Genomic DNA, 21,362 nt, shown 5'->3' on the forward strand with positions numbered 1-21,362 from the left:
GGGACAAGTAGGGTTGAGTGCCGTAGTACAAATCGACAGTATTATCCCACTACCCCAAGGAACCTCTGCTGGATTGTTTTTTAAAGCATATAAACATAAGCAGTAATTTTATTTTCGTTAGCAGAAATTTTACTCAAATTCCATTCTTTCCAAAAGATAGCGTACATACTCAATACACATGAAAAAAAAAATATTATATATATATATATATATATATATATATATATATATATATATATATATATATATATATATATATATATATATATATATATATATATATATATATATATATATATATATATATATATATATATATATATATATATATATATATAAGCATGTGCATATAAGCAAGAATATTGGATAAATCAATATAAAATAAATTGATAATCTGTGTCGAAATGGGACATTTCCTTGCTAGGAATCTTGAAAAGAGAAGGCCAAGAAAAAGACAACCCGTCTGTGTAGTGCGCTTCTAATGTCTCTCTCAACACTTCACAAAACCCGCACAACATCATGTTGTGCTACAGTTCACATCAGCTTCATGTGTTTACCCAAAATACAGAAATAAATATAACAATGTCCTTTTACCCCTAGAAATACTCACTTAAGACATTATAAATGGTACAATAAATGTCAATACCAAAGCTGAAGAAATGTTGGAACCTGAAAGGAAAACGGCGTCAGCTGATTCTATCTAAGGCCTAACTAAGCTAAACGGAAGCCAAATATACTAATGACTATATAATATTCGACATCCTCCCCACCATAAGGGGCGAAGCAACTTATCCAAACAAATACCTCGTACAATAAGTATCTAACATCATACCATATCATACCATAACCCAATAGTTCCCATAAACAAACACAACACATGACCTACCACCATACATAATAAATGTACAACTTATAAATCTAATCTGTGAGGCCTTTTAACGAGCCGACCCCTTGAAGTATAAACAGCTACCTCCTCCTCCTCCTCCTCCTCCTCAGGATCACAATCTTGTACAGAGTCATCATTAGCTACACTTGAAGTTACATCATCTTGTACTGCCTGATCATGAAGTACTGGTTGAGGAGTTATCACATCAGTGTCTAAATGAGGATTTATCTCTAAATCATGCAGGGTTTGAATAGTCCGGTTGAAAATGCCTTTTCCTGTCTTAACATCAACACTGCGAATCACACCGTCTCTACCGGGATACACATTAACAATCACACCCATGGGCCACCGTTGTCTGGGTACATTGTCTCCTCTAATGAGTACAACACTACCAACATCCACTTTACATTTCTGGTTGAAACCTTTTACTACAGGGGGCAAATTAGCTATATAATCTTCTCTCCACACCTTCCAAAAATGTTCCAACCTCTGATTTCTTATATTCTTTCTAATGTACAAGTCTTCAGGGCTTATAATAGGGGATTCATCAACATCAGAAGGTGTACATGTGCTGTTCCTACCAAGAATAAAGTGTGATGGAGTTAGATAATGATCAAAATCTGGGTCATCACTCACAAAGGTCAATGGTCGAGAGTTAATGCACGACTCAATTTCTATAAGAATTGTTTCTAACTCAGACTGGCTTACATACTTAACTCCCAAAGACTTCCTTAAAGCTAGCTTGACTGAACCAATGAGCCTCTCAAACCACCCGCCCCACCATGGGGACCTTGGTACATTAAACTTCCACCTTGGGGCTAGATGACCAAACACCTTCTGTACTTCTGTGGAGGCTGCAACAAATGTTTTTGCATTGTCGGAATAGAAAACATTAGGAATCCCTCTACGAGCAACAAATCTCCTTATGGCCCGCATACAATCGACCAATGACATGGACTCTGTGAGTTCTAGATGTACAGCTCTAATAACAGCACAGGTAAAAAGTAACACATACAATTTTTTCCCTGGATGATCAGCACTAAATAAAGGGCCAGTGAAATCTAAACCTGTAACTGCAAACGGAGGTGCAGGGTTGACTCGCAGGTCAGGTAAAGGGGCAACAGGTTGACTGCAAGGACGGCTGTCGTGCCTCCGACAACTCAAACACTCTCTAACCACCGTCTTTGCCATTCTTCTTAACCCAATCACCCAAAAACTAGTTCTTAATGATGACACAATGCTGTTTACACCTGCATGCTTCATGAACTTATGTTGAAATTGTACTAACAACTTAGAAAAGTGACCCTTAGGAAGAATGATGGGATGTTTTGAGTTATAACCCAGACTAGAAAATTGTAATCTACCCTTGATTCTTAGAATACCCTCTTGATCAAGAAATGGGTTTAATTTGCTTAGCTTGGAATGCTTAGGAAGAGACCGCTCACTGGATATGGCTTTGATTTCATCTGGGAAGGCTTGTCTCTGCTCTACATAGATTAATTTTAATTCGGCAAACTCTAGTTCTTCAGTTGTAAATCTACAAGTTTCCAACTCACATCCCAACCTTTTACTTTTACAATTATTTATGAATCTCAAAACATACCCAACAATTCTTAGTGACTTAGCAAGATCATTATATCTCTCAAGGTCAAAAATGGGTGTCCTAGTCTGAACAGCTAAACATGCTAAATTATTCTCAAGTACAACATTCACAGTGTTAATGCTGGCAGTTAAAGCATCTCTTTCCTGGACTCTAAATGTGGGGTCAGACAAATACTTAGGACCGCTAAACCACAGATCATTTCCAAGAAGGCTCTCTGCTAGTAACCCTCGGGTTATCAAGTCGGCAGGATTTTCTGTCCCCTTGCAATGATACCAGTTACTTGGAGGTGTCAGGTGCTGAATCTCTCTAACTCTGTTGTTGACATATACATCCTTTAAACTTGGATCATTCCTTATCCATCCCAATGCAATAGTGGAATCAGTCCAACACGTCACTTGGGTCTTAATCTTAAGATACAGAGCCTTCTTCACAAACACCACCAATCTGGCACAAAGCAATGCTCCCAACAGTTCTAGCTTAGGCAGGGTTAATTTCTTGATTGGTGCCACTCTACTCTTGGATACAACCAATGAAGTGTTACATGCACTGTCAAGACATAGCCTTAGGTATACACACGCCCCATAACCTTTTTCCGAGGCATCCCCAAACCCATGAATCTCAATAAACTCAATACTTTTCCAAGGTACATGGGGAAAATAATGTCTACCTATAACTAATGGACTCAAATGTCTGGTACTCCTTACCCATTTTTCAAATCTTACTTCTAAATCTTGTGACAACTTGTCATCCCAGGACACACCTGACTTCCAAATATCTTGGAAAAGTATCTTAGCATACATGGTAAATGGGCTGATAAATCCACATGGATCAAAAATCTTAGCTATTAAACTTAATACTGTCCTCTTGGTACATGCTAATTCCAAAGGGAAATCCAGGTCTAGACCACAATAAGAAAAAACATCACTGTCCTTAGACCACTTCAAACCTAGTACACTGTTAACTTCATCGTCCTGTACACAGTGAACCTTGTCATTACATTTTGATGCAATTACTAAACTATTGGATACAAGCTTCTCAAGAGACATGTTGGCTTCAGACATAATGTTGTAGGCTGTGGTGTACTTCCTTACTGCCTCTACTTCACTATCAGCCCCACTGAACCAGTTGTCTACATACATGTCTCTCTGAAGATCCTGAATTACTTCACACTCAGAGTACTTACTCAAATGTGTCTTAATCGTAGCATTAAGAAGGAAAGGACTTGATGTATTGCCAAAAACAACTCTAGTAAACCTCATGTGTCTAACTCCACCTTCGGCTGGCATAAAAAATCTATGAACATTTCTATCTTGGCTCTGTACACTTATTTGCAAAAAAGCTTTAACAATATCAGCAGTAACTACATAGGGCCAGCGTCTGTATCTAATTAATATCTCTACTAGGTCTGGGTTGAGAGACGGACCCGTTGTCATACAGTCATTGAGAGAAATCCCGTTAGGACCCTTGGCAGACGCATCAAAGACTGGTCGTACCTTTGTGGTGCTGCTGCTGAGTCTGACAACTGGCCTGTGAGGCATGTAGTAAACAGGGCCAGGGTGTACAATTTCCTCTACCGGCACCTCTTCAATGATTCCTAAATGCTCATACTCGGCAAATACCTTCATGTACTCAGCCTTTAAGTCTTCGTCCTTATCCAACTTCACCAAAAGCTTATTTAATCTCTTCTTAGCTTGAACTTCATTACTCATCAAAGTATCCTTCTTAGGGTTGTCCTTCCACGGCAAGTGGACTTCATATCTACCATCTACAAACTTGATCTTATCACTATATTCTTGAACAATCTTATCTCTAACGTCTTCCTTACTTTCCTTGCTACTACTTATGCCAATAGTCTCCAAATCCCAAAAGTTAGACATATCAGCATCAGTGACTTTAGAGATGCACAAGAGTTGAGGTGACGAAGGTTTAAAGGTTGGCAGTAAAGGCACACCTGTAGTGTCAGAAAATTTACCAGTGTTTCCACTCAAGGTCCAGCCAAACACTGATTTCAGGGCAACTGTCAACCCCACTTGAACTGCATCACTAGGCGTTACTAGGCTCCAGTAGTAGTCCAGACCAATAAGGATATCTAAGTCTAAAGGAGAACTATGGTCAAAGTCATCTGCAAACTTTAAATGATTAAAGGCACTTAAAATGTGTTCTGGTACTACTGGCCTAATTAGCGGTTCACATATAATGGGAATGCCTGCCAACACAAGGGAAAACAAATCACCCTTATCATCTAAAAGCTTCAACTTGTATAGACTACTTTGTACACACTTGCTTGAGCTATGGCCACCAAAGGAACTATAAGGGACTTCTGTATTGGTGACCCATTCAGGTTTACATCTTCCTACAAACTTATTGGTAACATATGACCTATCACAGCCATTGTCAAACATCAGCCTTGCAGTAACAATATCCCCCTTATGGTTCACTACCTTTACCTTAGCTGTTTGTAACACAGTCTTGTTCCTGTAGTGGCCTGACAACATCGCAAGGGTTTGGGTGCCCGTCTGTTTACTCTCCTCTACTTCGGCCTTAGGGACCACACTCAACTTAACACCACACATGGTACTATTGTGGTCACCACGACACTTGGAACATTTGGCCTTACAACTTCTAGACTTATGACCACTATTTAAACATCTAAAACACACACCCAATTCCCTTATCTTGTCAAACCTCTGCTGCCCATCCAACACCAGAAACTTGTAGCACTTCTCAGACTTGTGGTTTCTCTTACTACAAAACACACAATCTGATCTTTCAGGCGGGGAAGTCACATGTAAAGCCGAGGCTGTGAACAATTTTTCCTTGTTTCCCTTATGTACTTCTTTACTATCCTTACTACCCTTCCTTCCTTCTAAACTCTTAACATTGCCCTTATACATTTCACTCCTTTCTATCACTTCAATCTCCCTTTGAAGCCAACTAAGAAGCCACTCAAGATCACTTTCATGTCCACTACAATCCCTTGACCAGTTTAACCTTAACTCTGTGGGCAGTCTGGAAACAATCATGGGGGTTAGTAGCACTTCACATTGCTTGCCTGTAACTCCTTGGGCTTCTAGACTCCTCGTGTGCTTGACCACCTCGTCCCGAAGTCTCCACAGCTGTAGGATGTAGGTCTTGCCTTGGTGGACCGGAACTTGTAGATCAAGGAGAGCCTGGACGTGGGCGTGGATGATGCACTCCGACTTGCCAAACCGTTGCTTCAGCAGGTCGACGACGGTCTTGTAGCTGGCGCAGGTGTGCGGCACTCCTTCCACCACGTCCTTAGCAGTGCCGTCTAGTAGTGACAGTAGATAGGTTAGCTTACTAATGGTGGGCAGCTCAGTGTCGTCTATGTGTGAGGAGAACTGTTCCCAAAAACTCTGCCACTGCTTCAGGTCACCGTCAAATCTAGGTAGTTCTAGCTTGGGAAGTTTTGCATGGAGAGGGGCTGTGGTACTTGAAGAATCCGACTTGTCCTTATCACCCTCAGCCAGTTTCTTAAGCTTGTCAGCACACAACAATCTCTTCTGCCTGGCTTGCTGTCTGACTGCATCTGCCTTGTCCAAGTACTCCTCTAGTGCCTCAGGACTTATCTCCAATTCTATCTCTGACTGCACTTCTTCTAACTTGTTAAGCCTCTTATCAAACTCTTCCAGAACTTCTACTAACTCACTGGAGGTTGCTGGGGGGCTCTTGGCTAGGAGTCCGTCCATCTTGACACACACTCTTGACAGCCATCCTTGACAAGCTGCTCGGGCCTTCTCTAACTTCTCCATCTTCTTCTAAAATGCAGGGCTGGAGACACTTAACTTGTTAATGTAGCAGTCCTTGGGGACTGTGTATCCCGGGTCTGGGCACCAAAATGTCGAAATGGGACATTTCCTTGCTAGGAATCTTGAAAAGAGAAGGCCAAGAAAAAGACAACCCGTCTGTGTAGTGCGCTTCTAATGTCTCTCTCAACACTTCACAAAACCCGCACAACATCATGTTGTGCTACAGTTCACATCAGCTTCATGTGTTTACCCAAAATACAGAAATAAATATAACAATGTCCTTTTACCCCTAGAAATACTCACTTAAGACATTATAAATGGTACAATAAATGTCAATACCAAAGCTGAAGAAATGTTGGAACCTGAAAGGAAAACGGCGTCAGCTGATTCTATCTAAGGCCTAACTAAGCTAAACGGAAGCCAAATATACTAATGACTATATAATATTCGACAATCTGGTAGAAAAAGAGTAAGTGGCAACTTGACACAGTTGTCCCCAAGGGGAGAGCAGTGATCAACTACTGCCTAATGATGTGTTCCTCATGTGTACACGTACCTGATCGTGTGTAATTTTTGCTCTTTATAAATGCGGTATAAAAAGCTCTTTGAATTTTATAATGGGTTCCTATGACTTGAAGTGGGTTTTGCCAGTCTCTCATTTGTCCCATGTGGATAATAGACAGCATGACAACTTCACACTTGTCATGCCATTGCAGAGCCATCACTTTTCCTGATTACTGTAGGCTAAAATCAACTGTCTAGTCCTGCTAATTTTTAATTTTGGCGGCATGTTCTTGCGGGTTGTACATGAACCACAGCCCTTGCTGTGTAAATAAACTGATAAATCTGGGTTTGTGTAATAGTTGTCAGTGTGTAATATGTGAACTTTATCCATATATTTTTCAAGCAATTTCAAGATACTGCCAGTCATTTTGTGTCTTTTCTACTGAAATAAGTGTTGGAGCCAGTATGGGATAAGAAATCTAACACAGTCAAATAAAACAAACAATTTTATACCAAAGCGATTTCTTTTGGTTTGCGTGTACTATTTAAATTTCAACCTACCTCTGAATAACACAAGAGATTCGTCAATTACTAATTTACAGAATGGTATGAAATAATTACTGAAACTTTCTTTTAACATCAATACATCTCTTATTTTACAAATGGGATCTGTTGGTCGAGATTCTGTGTTACTGTCAAAGTGTAAGGAACAGAATTGCCTGAAACCTACTCAGGTATTTCTCGAAAGCAGGTGTGTCGAGCAGAGGGTCTTTTCTCTAATAATCACTTAACATAGCCTTCTTTGAATGTGGCATCAATGGTACTAGAGCAAGAAATACAAAAAATTCCCTAACATCGGTGTTGATCCAAGTGTTGAGACTGCTGTGCTCGGGTGGTGTTTCACCTGTCTCTTCCAAATATTCCTGCTGCTTACTAATAAGATAGTCATGTTGAATATTAATTTCATGTACAGTTTTGTCCATAATTTCGTGACCTAAAAATGACTCAAAGGCCCAACTTGAAAGGTTGGAGTGATCCCTGATAAAGATGAGTCAATGTGATGGAGATGAGGCACAAAGTCATGGCCGTCACTCCATTTCAAAACATCCTCTCTGTTAGGAGAATTTTTTTTTTTTTTTTTATGTAGGAAGGACACTGGCCAAGGGCAACAAAAATCCAATAAAAAAAAATGCCCACTGAAATGCCAGTCCCATAAAAGAGTCAAAGCAGTAGTCAAAAATTGATGAATAAGTATCTTAAAACTTCCCTCTTGAAGAAATTCAAGTCATAGGAAGGTGGAAATACAGAAGCAGGCAGAGAGTTCCAGAGTTTACCAGAGAAAGGGATGAATGATTGAGAATACTGGTTAACTCTTGCGTTAGAGAGGTGGACAGAATAGCGGTGAGAGAAAGAAGAAAGTCTTGTGCAGCGAGGCCACGGGAGGATGGGAGGCATGCAGTTAGCAAGATCAGAAGAGCAGTTAGCATGAAAATAGCGGTAGAAGACAGCTAGAGATGCAACAATGTGGCGATGAGAGAGGCTGAAGAGAGTCAGTTAGAGGAGAGTTGATGAGACGAAAAGCTTTTAATTCTACCCTGTCTAGAAGAGCAGTATGAGTGGAACTCCCCCAGACATGTGAAGCATACTCCATACATGGACGGATAAGGCCCTTGTACAGAGTTAGCAGCTGGGGGGGGGTGAGAAAAACTGGCGGGGACGTCTCAGAACACCTAACTTCATAGAAGCTGTTTTAGCTAGAGATGAGATGTGAAGTTTCCAGTTCAGATTATAAGTAAAGGACAGACCGAAGATGTTCAGTGTAGAAGAGGGGGACAGTTGAGTGTCACTGAAGAAGAGGGGATAGTTGTCTGGAAGGTTGTGCCGAGTTGATAGATGGAGGAATTGAGTTTTTGAGGCATTGAACAATACCAAGTTTACTCTGCCCCAATCAGAAATTTTAGAAAGATCAGAATTCAAGCGTTCTGTGGCTTCCTTGCATGAAATGTTTACTTCCTGAAGGGCTGGACGTCTATGAAAAAATGTGGAAAAGTGCAGGGTGGTATCATCAGCGTAGGAGTGGATAGGACAAGAAGTTTGGTTTAGAAGATCATTAATGAATAATAAGAAGAGAGTGGGTGACAGGACAGAACCCTGAGGAACACCACTGTTAATAGATTTAGAAGAACAGTGATCATCTACCACAGCAGCAATAGAACAGTCAGAAAGGAAACTTTAGATGAAGTTACAGAGAGAAGGATAGAAGCTGTAGGAGGGTAGGTTGGAAATCAAAGCTTTGTGCCAGACTCTATCAAAAGCTTTTGATATGTCCAAGGCAACAGCAAAAGTTTCACCAAAATCTGTAAAAGAGGATAACCAAGACTCAGTAAGGAAACCCAGAAGATCACCAGTAGAGCAGCCTTGACGGAACCCATACACGCGATCAGATAGAAGGTTGTGAAGTGATAGATGTTTAAGAATCTTCCTGTTGAGGATAGATTCAAAAACTTTAGATAAGCAGGAAATTAAAGCAATAGGACGGTAGTTTGAGGGATTAGAACGGTCACCCTTTTTAGGAACAGGCTGAATGTAGGCAAATTTCCAGCAAGAAGGAAAGTTAGATGTTGACAGACAGAGCTGAAAGAGTTTGACTAGGCAAGGTGCAAGCACAGAGGCACAGTTTCGGAGAATAATAGGAGGAGCCCCATCAGGTCCATAAGCCCTCCGAGGGTTTGGGCCAGCGAGGGCATGGAAAACATCATTGTGAAGAATTTTAATAGGTGGCATGAAGTAGTCAGAGGGTGGAGGAGAGGGAGGAACAAGCCCAGAATCGTCCAAGGTAGAGTTTTTAGCAAAGGTTTGAGCGAAGAGTTCAGCTTTAGAAATAGATGTGATAGCAGTGGTGCCATCTGGATGAAATAGAGGAGGGAAAGAACAAGCAAAGTTATTGGAGATATTTTTGGCTAGATGCCAGAAGTCACAAGGGGAGTTAGATCTTGAAAGGTTTTGACACTTTCTGTTAATGAAGGAGTTTTTGGCTAGTTGGAGAACAGATTTGGCATGGTTCTGGGAAGAAATATAAAGTGCATGACATTCCGGTGATGGAAGGCTTAAGTAACTTTTGTGGGCCACCTCTCTATCACGTATAGCACGAGAACAAGCTGTGTTAAACCAAGGTTTAGAAGGTTTAGGATGAGAAAAAGAGTGAGGAATGTACGCCTCCATGCCAGACACTATCACCTCTGTTATGCGCTCAGCACACAAAGACGGGTCTCTGACACGGAAGCAGTAGTCATTCCAAGGAAAATCAGCAAAAATACCTCCTCAGGTCCCCCAACTAGCAGAGGCAAAATGCCAGAGGCACCTTCGCTTAGGGGGATCCTGGAGAGGGATTGGAGCGATAGGACAAGATACAGATATGAGATTGTGATTGGAGGAGCCCAACGGAGAAGAAAGGGTGACAGCATAAGCAGAAGGATTAGAGGGCAGGAAAAGGTCAAGAATGTTGGGCGTATCTCCAAGACGGTCAGGAATACGAGTAGGGTGATGCACCTATTGTTCTAGGTCGTGGAGGATAGCAAAGTTGTAGGCTAGTTCACCAGGATGGTCAGTGAAGGGAGAGGAAAGCCAAAGCTGGTGGTGAACATTGAAGTCTCCAAAAATGGAGATCTCTGCAAAAGGGAAGAGGGTCAGAATGACCCTCTTCCCTTTTGCCTCCCTTCCTCTTTGGAAGTTAAGTAGTCAAAGAATTTCTTATAGTCAGAGGAGTTAGGTGAGAGGTATACAGCACAGATAAGTTTAGTTTGAGAGTGACTCTGTAGTCGTAGCCAGATGGTGGAAAACTCGGAAAATTCAAGAGCACGGATGTGGAGCAGATGACGCCACTCCAGCTCCGCGCCTAACCCGTGGCTCATCTCTCACGCTGTCATGCACACTGCTACTCATGTCCTCCTCCTCACATCCAGCCATTTCGTTTTCGTCCTCCTCAATGCCTGCCATCTTGTCCTCGTCATCCTCGTCTTGAATGACAGTCATCTTGTCATCGTCGTCCTCGTCCTCGTCCTCGTCCTCGTCCTTGTCCTCCTCGTCCTCGCCCTCCTCCTCGTCCTCGTTCTGTTCCTCGTCCTCGTCCTCCTCCTCCTCCTCCTCCTCCTCCTCAATATCAGTCATCTTGTCGTCATCGTTGTCGTCCTCCTCCTCCTCTTCCCCATTGGTAGTCACCTCGTCCTCCTCCTTCCCTTCATCAATCCTCTCCTCCTCCTCCTCCTCCTTCTCTTCATGAATCAGACTATGAGGACGTTTCTGACTCATGGTGTCTGAATGATGACCTGATAACGAAAAAAAATTACTCTATAAAAATTATGATAGTAATTATGATCATTATAATAAGTTACAAACACGTATGAATGAAATGACAATGTGTATGGCAATAATTACAGTGATAAGTTCTCTAATATTATTATTGTTGCTCTCTTTTTGACAATAAGAAACGAATTATACTGATTTCTGCTGTTACTGGTACTACTTTTGCTTCTACTACTACTACTACTACTACTACTAACACCATTACTCCTACTACAACACATCAACAACAAAACAAAACAAAAAAATATGACAATAAAACAACAATTACAACAATGATAATAATTATAATAACGATGATATTTATAGTAGTAGTAATAATAATAATAATAATAATAATAATAATAATAATAATAATAATAATAATAATAATAATAATGATAGTAATAATAGTAAAATAAAGAAAAAATAATTATTATACATGGCAGAAAGTAAATAGGATATTGATAATAATAAGAAAAGAAGCAGAACAACAATAACAACAACAAAAAATGAATAGCGGTGATAATACAAGAAAGAAAGAAAGAAATGGATAGAAGACGAAGCCAGCAACAATAATAATACTAACTAATAATAATAATAGAAATAATATGATAATAATAATGGAAATGATAATCACCATAAAATAACAATGTGAATGTAATAATTGTAATAACAATAATAATATGAAGAATATTAATATAGATAAGTGAAAATGATAATGATAATAATAACAGAAAAAATGCAAACAAGAACAACAATAACATCATCATCATAAAGAAGATTTAGACATAATAATGATAGTCATATATAATACGTAAGAAGCAGAATAGCTATAATAAAACAAATAAAAATAAAGTAGTAATAAGTAGGATAGAATAAGAAGCTTAAGTGATAATAGTGTAACGCCCGGGTATTATTGTTGTTTAGTCTAAGTTGCCTTTATTTCTTTCTGTGGGATTGAGTGTGTGACGTGCGTGTGTGTGTGTCAGCTGTGCCTGGTGTCTGGCAGTGGTGCATGGATGGCGGGAGAGAAGTCGCGTGACTGCAGTGACTGGGCAGTGTGTTGTTGGCCCCGCTCTGGATAACTTGTCTTTGCGTGTCCTCCGTGCCGAGTGCCTGTTGCGTGAGCCTGAAGAGTTTGACTGTCCCTGCCTGTGTCTGTAACTGCCTGTAACTAACGGAACTAGTAAAGGAAGAAAGTGTTGCCCACTGTTTGTCTACCCGCTCTGTCTGGCTGTGCGTGAATCACGTGGGACGTGGTACCCTTAGCATCTCTTGTCTAGCCTGCTGGTGTTCCCGAGTGCTGTCCTGACTGTCGGGGAATTGTGGGCGTCTACGGGAGTGCTGAGGTTTGTGCTTTCGTAACAATGGTGTCAGGAGTGGGATGCTAAGTGTGTGCTCGTACAGACCTACGTGACTCGAGTGGAGAAACCATGGCAGACAAGGTGGTAGACAAAATGGCGGGCGAGAGTGGTGCTGCTGACCAGTGTGAGGGACTGAGTGGGTCTAGTCACGACTCTAGTGATGCTGGTGACGAGAAGCCCACCCAGATGGACCTCCTCATGTCCCAACTGGCGAGTATGGCTCAGAAGCAGGAGGAAAGGCACGAGCAAACCGTGGCAACACAAGCTGCCCAAACTGAACGACTGATGGAAGCCCTGCAAAGCAGCCTAGGTTCTCTGAGGGCTGAAACGCAGGCGTATACTGATCGCTCGTGTGAGGCAGTGAAACAGGAGGTAAAAAGTGAACTCCAAGCCTTGCGGGAAGAGGTGGCAGACCTGCGTGAGGGCGCGAGTGTTTGGCGGCAGGGCGCGTGGCCGCCACGTGGCGTCTTGGCGGGAGGTGTACAGCTGCCCGCAACCCCCGCCTGGCCTCCCGTGACTAGCCCAGGACCTGAAGGGAGTGTGGCCTCAGCCCCACCTGCTGTTGGGGGCCTTGGATGGGGCCCTGTGGGGGAAGCAGGTCCTTGGGAAGCACCCGAGATGGCCGTTGGGGGCTGGCCGCCCACCCGGGACAGGAGGGGAGGGCTTAGCCTGCCCCCTACACCGCCGGGCTCACCTCCCCGTGCCGCCTCCCCGCCCCCGAGCCCTAAGGCAGCCCGCTCGTCACCTCGTCACGTGAGACGCAAGCCAGCGGAGTACGATGGTAAAGTCAGCTGGGAGTCTTACGTCGCCCAGTTCGATATGCTGGCCTTGGCCCAGGGCTGGGGGGAGGCAGAGAAGGCCCTGCAACTAGCGACAGCGCTGCGAGGCCCGGCGTTGGAAGTGCTGGGTCATCTCCCTGCCAGCCAGCGCACCTCATACGCAGCAGTGTCCGAAACTTTGCGGCGACGTTTCGGACACCGTCATCAGGCGGAGGTATACCGCGCCCAGCTTAAGAAGAGGACGCGAGAGAAGGACGAAACCCTTTCCCAGCTGGCGCAGGACGTAGAAGGGCTGGTGAGGAGGGCGTATCCAAGCGCGGCCGAGGACATGGTCGTTGTTCTGGCGCGCGACGCGTTCGTAGACGCCCTCCAGGACCACCAGCTCCAAATCTATGTGAAGCAGGCACACCCAGCTGACGTGCAGGTGGCGTTGGCACGGGCTATGGAGTTTGAGGCCTTCCTACAGACGACGACCAGCCTCTCTTCTCTTGCCCAGCCTCGCGGTGAGGTACGGGGCCGGAAGGCGAAGGTGGAGCACAAGGCGGCGTCACAGGAGGCGAGCCCGTCCGAGTTCGCCGGCCGCTGTTGGGGCTGCAGTGAGAGAGGCCATAGACGCAGCCAGTGTCCGAGGGGACGAAGGACGCGCTCCCTCGATCGGCCTAACTCCAAAAGCCTTCCAGACGTGCTGCGCCGCATGCGGCAAATCGGGCCACCGCTCCAGCGCCTCCCCCAAGCCCAAGGAGGTTGCTGAGGCGGGAAACAGCAGCGGGCTGGAGGAGGGGGCGACCTCACAGCCTGCCAAGGTGCCAATGCCCCGTGCTGTGTAAAGTGCCACCTCACCGTCAGCGCAGTGCAGGTACGAGGTGCGGTTGATGGAAGGCCTTGCTGCATGACCATTGACAGCGGGGCTGAGCGCACCATCGTGCAGCGGAGGCTGGTAAGTGCTGAGTGGCTCCCGTGCACCGTGGACAGGCTGTGTGGAGTAACGGGGGACTGCATGCCGTTGCAAGGCCCAGTAGACGTTCGAATAAGTGTCGGCAGCGCGGAGGTGAACCTGCCCGTGTATGTTGCCCAGCTGGAGGAAGAGTGTCTGCTGGGTTACGACTACCTGAAGGAGACCAGGGCCTGCGTAGACTTTGGACGGAAGGTGATAAAGGTATGTGGATACGATGTGCCTTTCCTTCCGGAGGTCGGCCGGTCGGAGGTAGTGACGACACGGCGGATGCAGTTGGCCCCGCGCTCTGAGTGTCGAGTACAGTGTCGACTCGCACGGCCGATGCAGAGCACGGAGGGCCTAGTGGAACCAGCCAGCGACTGTCGACTGGCTGACGGAGTGGCAGTCGGAAGGAGCCTCGTGCAAGCGGGGGAGAAGGTAGTCACTGTCTTACTGGCTAACTTCTCCGACGAGGCTCGCAACATACCCGCCGGAACAGCGGTGGGCGAGTGCGTGGAGGTGCAGCGTGCCGAGGCACCGCCGCAGGGTGAGCGGGCGGCCGAGGGAGCCCCGCTGCCGAGCTTCTTGGAGGAGTCAGGGGTGGGCGACGGCCGCGACTCAGAGCCAGCAGAGGAACCTCAGCCCACTCGGCCGCGCAGGGACAGACGCCGCCCACGGCGTTATGATGATTTTGTGTTGATTGACTCTGAGGGAGAGATATAAGGAGAGGCAAGATCGGGTCGACCTTTTTGTAAAGGAAGGGGTGATGTAACGCCCGGGTATTATTGTTGTTTAGTCTAAGTTGCCTTTATTTCTTTCTGTGGGATTGAGTGTGTGACGTGCGTGTGTGTGTGTCAGCTGTGCCTGGTGTCTGGCAGTGGTGCATGGATGGCGGGAGAGAAGTCGCGTGACTGCAGTGACTGGGCAGTGTGTTGTTGGCCCCGCTCTGGATAACTTGTCTTTGCGTGTCCTCCGTGCCGAGTGCCTGTTGCGTGAGCCTGAAGAGTTTGACTGTCCCTGCCTGTGTCTGTAACTGCCTGTAACTAACGGAACTAGTAAAGGAAGAAAGTGTTGCCCACTGTTTGTCTACCCGCTCTGTCTGGCTGTGCGTGAATCACGTGGGACGTGGTACCCTTAGCATCTCTTGTCTAGCCTGCTGGTGTTCCCGAGTGCTGTCCTGACTGTCGGGGAATTGTGGGCGTCTACGGGAGTGCTGAGGTTTGTGCTTTCGTAACAATAGTAACAACAACAACAATATTGGAGTTTGTAATTAACCGCCCAGTGCGGTACGATATGTACCCTTCCTTGTACTGGCGCCACGGGGATGGCGTCAGTCTGCATTGACCATAGCCATAGTGGGTTGTCGTTCTTCTCGCCTCGGAGTAAAGCTCTGATTTACTCCACTTTACTCGCTTCTTTCTTGCCCTACTTCACACCCCAACATGGCGCAGTATCGTGTAAACTGGGGTGAGGCACCAGGAAAAGACAGAGGCGACCCAAGACTAGAGCAGGCACCCCAGGAGGAAGTCCTCACCCTCACTCCAGGCGGCTGGGTGCCCCACCCGCTGTTACCCAGTCCCTCCTACTCCACACCGAGGGGGGGGGCCCAGCACGCCCTTCGCTCCAGCCACAGCTATCCAGCAACCTGCCCTACATGCACTCTGCACTCCAGCCACAACTATCCAGCAGCCTGCCCTACATGCACCCACATCAGCCCAGCACCCGTCCAAACCCCTCATCTGAGCCAGGTACAGCAACTCAAGGTATGTCAACAGCGGCTTTTGAGACCTGGGCCGTCAGCGTGGAGGACTACGGCCTCATTTGTGGGTGGCCTCATTTGTGCCACCTCATACGTGCGCCTCCTATGCGACAGCAACCTCCAGCAACTCATCGACTCCCTCTACGACAAGCAAGAGTTCAGGCAGCTCCCAATCGACGCGGTGAGAAGTGTAGTGGTCGGGCAGCGGTGCAAGTTGGGTTCATGCTCAGATCTCTTCTACTGCCAGGAGCCCGGGGACAGTGTCGATGCCTACCTGTCGAGGTGCTGTGCCCTGGCAGCAGAGTGCAACTTTCACTGCCCGGAGTGCGATAACTCGCTGACTGAGTATGTGTTGAGCAGAAAAGTGATCATGGTTTTAAGTAATATCAGCTAAGGAAACCATCAAGAACCTAGCGGCAGAGGGGCTAAAGTTCTACGACACGTCATGCCCCACAGCCATCCTGACAGACTACAGCCGTCAGGGCATAGGGTTCATAGTCATGCAGCAGTATTGCCAGTGTGTGTCCCTAGAGACCCCGATGTGCTGCCCAAATGGTTGGAAGTTGGTCCTCTGCGGCAGCCGGCACCTCACAGGGGCAGGAAAAAAACTACAGCACGCTTGAAGGGGAGGCACTTGCGATCGCCTGGTGTTTGCATCCTCCTAGGATGCAAAAACCTAACCTTTGTCACTGACCACAAGGCACTCACCAAGATCTTCGGTGACAAGGAGCTGAAGGACATCCACCCCGCATCCTGAACGTAAAGGAAAGAACTCTGATGCACAATTTCCGGGTCAAATACATCAAGGGGAAGACTAAATGCGCAGCAGACGCCCTTTCCCGCTACCCTGCCCTCGCCTGTGCGCCGAAGGAGTCAGAGGAGGCCGACGACGAGATAGTGTGCGCTGCCATGGTCGCCGCAGCAGCCGACGCAACTATGGATGGCGTGGGGCGTGTTGTGGACCTGCTTTGTGTGGAGAAGGAGGCTCTCAGGGACGAGGATTATCGGCTTCTCCACGAATGCGTCGCCAACATTGGGTGGGGTGAGCAGGACTCCGAGCCACCATCACTACGGCTGTACTTCAGGATGCGGCGCCACCTCTCATGTCAAGGGGACATTGTGCTGTACGAAACAAGTTACTCTGGCCCCTAGTTCTTCCGGCCCAGGTCACTCCAGCCCCTAGTTCTTCCGGCCCTGGTCACTCCGGCCTCCCTTACCTTTGACCCAAATCATACCAGCCTCCCCTATGTGTGCGTGACTTGTCGCCTTGTTTACAATCCATGATTCCATGACATTTGATGGAACCGAAATACCGAATTTGTGTATTTTATGCATATAGGCTATAAATAAAACATTAATACAAATGTAAACAAATATCAAAAGGTAGGAGAAATAACCATGCCCGAGGACATGTTTTGAGTATCGTTTGCCCGATCACTTCGATCTGATGAATGATGAATCCAGTCCCAGTGTGGACCACAGTCAGGTTGGCAGAGCGCAACTCAGGTGTTCCGATAGTCCTAAGTTTAATATATATCACGTATGGCTTAATTGTTTCGAAGCTATTAGGTTAAATACTCACTCATCACAGCTTGATACATGAAATGTTTCTGATGAAGATATATGAACCTGTCGCGAGTCTCTTACATTAACTAATGGGTCTCGATATGCAAAATTACTGGTCTGGAATTAATATGAAGCAAAGTTACTTCGGAACAAGACCCTGCATAGGACCACATTCTGACCATGGCTTCCTTTCCATGCATTTACTGTTCTACTGAAGTCCGTCCACGCCAGCAAGCGCTGCAGTGCGATGGGTGTGACCAGTGGCAGCACTGAACGTGTGACACTGGTATAACTCAGGAGGATTACCACCGCATGGTGCGAGGAGAAATTGGTGACCAACAGTGGTATTGTGTACAGTGCTTGCCTCCAGAAATCACAGGTACAACACGAAGTACTAGTCCACTGTTACAAAATTTTTATTATAGCTTATCAACTTTGTAAGCAAGCGTAATAATTTACTTAAATTGTTGGTGTCCTGAATTATCGATTGAAAATAACAGCTAGGGTGTATTCTTCCTTAGTACATACAGATCTGTAAATGGTACTAAATCATCATTTGATAATCATAGTGATAACATTACAAATTATACTTCTGCAGATTCTCTGCTTGATGTCCCTGTCGCCGAGAGCACAGTGCTTGAAACTGATAGCATGAAGGTTACACCTATCCCTGATATCAGCACCCGACCAGCAATTCCAAATCAGTGTGAAGAAGACGTACTAGCTGACGAGATAATTGAGGATGTTCCTGGTGTAGGTGAAGCCCTTGTGATATCCTATAAACTCATTGAGGGTGCAATGAGAGGAGGAAAAACACTCCTGGCTGATTCCTTAGGCTACACATATACTGAAAAGTCACTAGGAAAAAAGAAAATACAACGTGAAGGCAAGAAGACATGGCGATGCAGCGTTAGGAGCAAGTCTCTAACTTGTCCAGCTACTGTCTCACAGGATGGTGATGTTTTTACTCGTGGATCTCGTCACCATGTTCACGAAGCCCAGCCTGGTATCACAGCTGAAGTCACTGCCGCTGCAAAAAAGCTAGCTAGAGAGCAGGAAAACATGTTTAAATCTGCTGCGACACTAGTTGACCATGCCATAATGCAGATAGAAGGTAGTGATACTGCTACTGTAAATGCAGTTTATATAGGCCACATTGTGAACCGTCTGCGCCAGAAAGACAGACCCAGTGAACCAAAAACCTTAGATTTTGAACTGGTGGAGGATTACATCCCTAAGGAGTTCCTCCAGAAGGATATTATATTGCATAACGCACGACACTTGGTATTTGCCACAACAAATCAACTGTCCTTGTTGAAAAATGCTAAAACTTGGTATATGGATGCAACCTATCGTGTAGTAAGGAAACCATTTTTACAGCTGTTCGGAATACATGCTTTTGTTAAGGGAACCGATGGAAATATTAAACAAGTGCCATTAGTATTTACAGTTATGTCAGGGAAAAGAAAAAAAGATTACCGAAAGGTATTAAAAGCAATCTTAGAAGTAACTGGGGAGTGTAATGTGGAGAAGCTTGTAATGGATTTCGAAATGGCATTATGGTCGGCTGTCAGAACCCTATTACCAATGGCAAAATTACAGGGGTGTGCCATCTGGAGGAAGGTTCAGTCATTAGGACTAGCAGTTCCCTATATAAATCATCGTCCCACACAGGATTTTATAAGACAAATCATGGCCCTTCCTTTCCTCCCAGGAGAACATATTGAACCAACATTCAATCACCTACAATCACGTGCACCTGCGGGACCAATTCTAGAATTAATGTCTTATGTTAAAGAAACATGGATCACTGGACTGTGGTCACCAAATGAGTGGACGGTGTTTGGGCAGAGTATTAGAACAAACAATGACTTGGAGGGTTATCACAGAAGACTAAATGGCAGTGCAGGTAATTCACACATTCCTTTTTATGTGTTGGTTCCCCTTTTGTACAAGGAATCAAGTTATGTAGGCATTCAAGTGCGCCTGGTCAGGGATGGCAAACTTGCTCGTTACCAGAGAAAAAGATATACATCCCTACAAGGCCGAATTTTTACATTGTGGAACAAGTATGAGAGCCATGAAATAACGACAGACCACTTACTAAAAGCATGTTCTAGGCTAAGTGGACCAACGACATAACTGTACTTAACTGGACGTGTCTTTGCACAGACGTATGCGCTATGTAGCTGTATGACTTAATTTTATATAGTGTCAATGTTTTACACATACTTTTAACATATTTTGTGCAATGTTATTTTTAATACACTGAATAAATTTAATAAAAGATTTTTAACTGAATAGTGTTTTTTTTAATTCCCACACGTAGGTGTCTTGTGAGCAACCAAAAATCAATGCTAGTCATTGAATTTGGCGGGAAAATGTTGGCGTTTTCTGCTAACGTAAACATATGGCTACATGATGTTGAAACGTTATTTGTAAGCCCCACCAAGGCCGGGGCTCATTCAGTCCACGGGAGTAACTATAACTCCTGGAGGTCCCGGGATGGTGTCATGCCGTGACTCCCCGAGTGACGTGAAAAACCTCCTTGAGACTTAGTTACTGGGGAAGCCTGCCTCCTAGTGGCGCCCGCTGGAAACGTAGGCACAAGCCTGTTGAGGCAGGATTGGGCCTGCGGCTAAAGTGCTTCCCCGCGAGATGAACGTGGGGTGGGGAGTTGGACAAATATTCCATCCTCCCTTCTCAATGAACGTTCATAGAGTAATGGGGTTCCGCCAAGCTTCGGAACCCAGAACAGCTTCACTGGTCCGGAGTCCTTCTGCTCCTTCGAGTTCTCTACCTCGTTGGGGTGGTGGGCCATCAGGGTGATTTGCCGAGTCGGTGGGCTAAACCCACTAACCCTCAACAGCGGTAGTCACTCTGGCGCTTCCGGGATGACGGCCCGCTGGTGGGGGGTAGCGCTCTTCCTGCCCTCAAATACCAGCGGGTTCATGGCTTTGAAATGGGGTACACGGGGTGGATGCGGTCCCAGTCCCCCTCGGGTCCGAGGGCCTATTCATAATTGATTTTGTATTGCTACTGAAAATATGTTCACGTGTGGAATTAAACATAAAGATATATTAGTAGTAATCATATGAGCGGCCGGAGTGACCAGGGTGGTAGGCCAGAGTGACTAGGGTTGAGGGCTGGAATTACAGAGGGCTGGAGTGACTGGAAATCGTGATGTACACCAGTGACGAGAGATTTCCCCGCTTGGTCATCCCCACTGCTCTCAGATGCACCGTACTCAATAACCTTCACGCCGGTCACCAGGGCAGAGACTCTATGCTCCGCAGGGCCAGGCAGTCTGTGTACTGGTCCAGCATTGACGCAGAGGTAGAGCAGAAACGACGCCAGTGCCAGGTGTGCGAGACACATGCACCCTCCCAACCAGCCGAGCCACTCCTGACCATCCCACCACCCCAATACCCTTTACAGCAGGTGGTGGCGGATTTATTCCACCTAGACAGCAGTGTGTACATCGTGTATGTGGACAGGCTGACGGGCTGGCTAGAGGTGGAGCACCTGCCTGGGGCGGCCATTAGCGCGCATCTCATCACATCATTCCGGCGATGGTTCACCAGATTCGGAATTCCTGAGGTGCTCTCATGCGATGGGGGCACCAATCTGGAATCAAGAAACTTCTTCAATGAGTGGTGTGTAAGCCTGAGAGTGTCTTCCTCCCACTACGCCCAATCTAATGGGCGTGCAGAGGCGGTTGTAGAGTCGGCGAAGAGGCTATTACGGGGCAACACAAGCCGCGGAGGCTCCCTAGACACGGACGGCACCGCCAGGGCACCCCTGCAATATCTCAACACATCCCTCCACGACCTGGACGCATCCCTGGCACAGCTGC

The 21,362-nt window shown here is 45.8% G+C and overlaps 3 protein-coding genes across 3 annotated transcripts in view; 2 read left to right on the forward strand and 1 right to left on the reverse strand.

The window, feature by feature from the left end:
- Positions 1 to 462: 462 nt before the first annotated feature.
- LOC135112271 (uncharacterized) overlaps positions 463 to 21,362 on the reverse strand; it is a 37,860-nt gene continuing 16,960 nt past the window's right edge. Inside the window, exon 2 of the mRNA XM_064026559.1 lies at positions 463 to 11,088. Coding sequence (XP_063882629.1) covers positions 911 to 6,262 — 5,352 coding nt within the window. The 5' untranslated portion in view covers positions 6,263 to 11,088 and the 3' untranslated portion in view covers positions 463 to 910. The remainder of the gene's footprint in view (positions 11,089 to 21,362) is intronic.
- On the forward strand, positions 15,383 to 18,676 carry LOC135112270 (uncharacterized). The gene is made up of 2 exons (XM_064026558.1): positions 15,383 to 17,885; positions 18,105 to 18,676. Exon 1 carries the CDS (start codon positions 15,624 to 15,626, stop codon positions 16,332 to 16,334), a length of 711 nt encoding a protein of 236 aa, XP_063882628.1. The 5' UTR covers positions 15,383 to 15,623; the 3' UTR covers positions 16,335 to 17,885; positions 18,105 to 18,676.
- LOC135111939 (uncharacterized protein K02A2.6-like) overlaps positions 20,690 to 21,362 on the forward strand; it is an 885-nt gene continuing 212 nt past the window's right edge. The window contains exon 1 of the mRNA XM_064025617.1: positions 20,690 to 21,362. This exon is cut by the window's right edge and continues 212 nt beyond it. Within this exon, the coding sequence (XP_063881687.1) occupies positions 20,690 to 21,362 (673 nt within the window).

The sequence above is a fragment of the Scylla paramamosain genome, chromosome 23 (assembly GCF_035594125.1).
Source record: "Scylla paramamosain isolate STU-SP2022 chromosome 23, ASM3559412v1, whole genome shotgun sequence".
Taxonomy (NCBI): Eukaryota; Metazoa; Arthropoda; class Malacostraca; order Decapoda; family Portunidae; genus Scylla; species Scylla paramamosain.

Bases quoted from the DNA above. Each gene is read 5' to 3' on its own strand.
- LOC135112270 (XM_064026558.1), top strand. From the start codon at position 15,624: ATGGCGCAGTATCGTGTAAACTGGGGTGAGGCACCAGGAAAAGACAGA.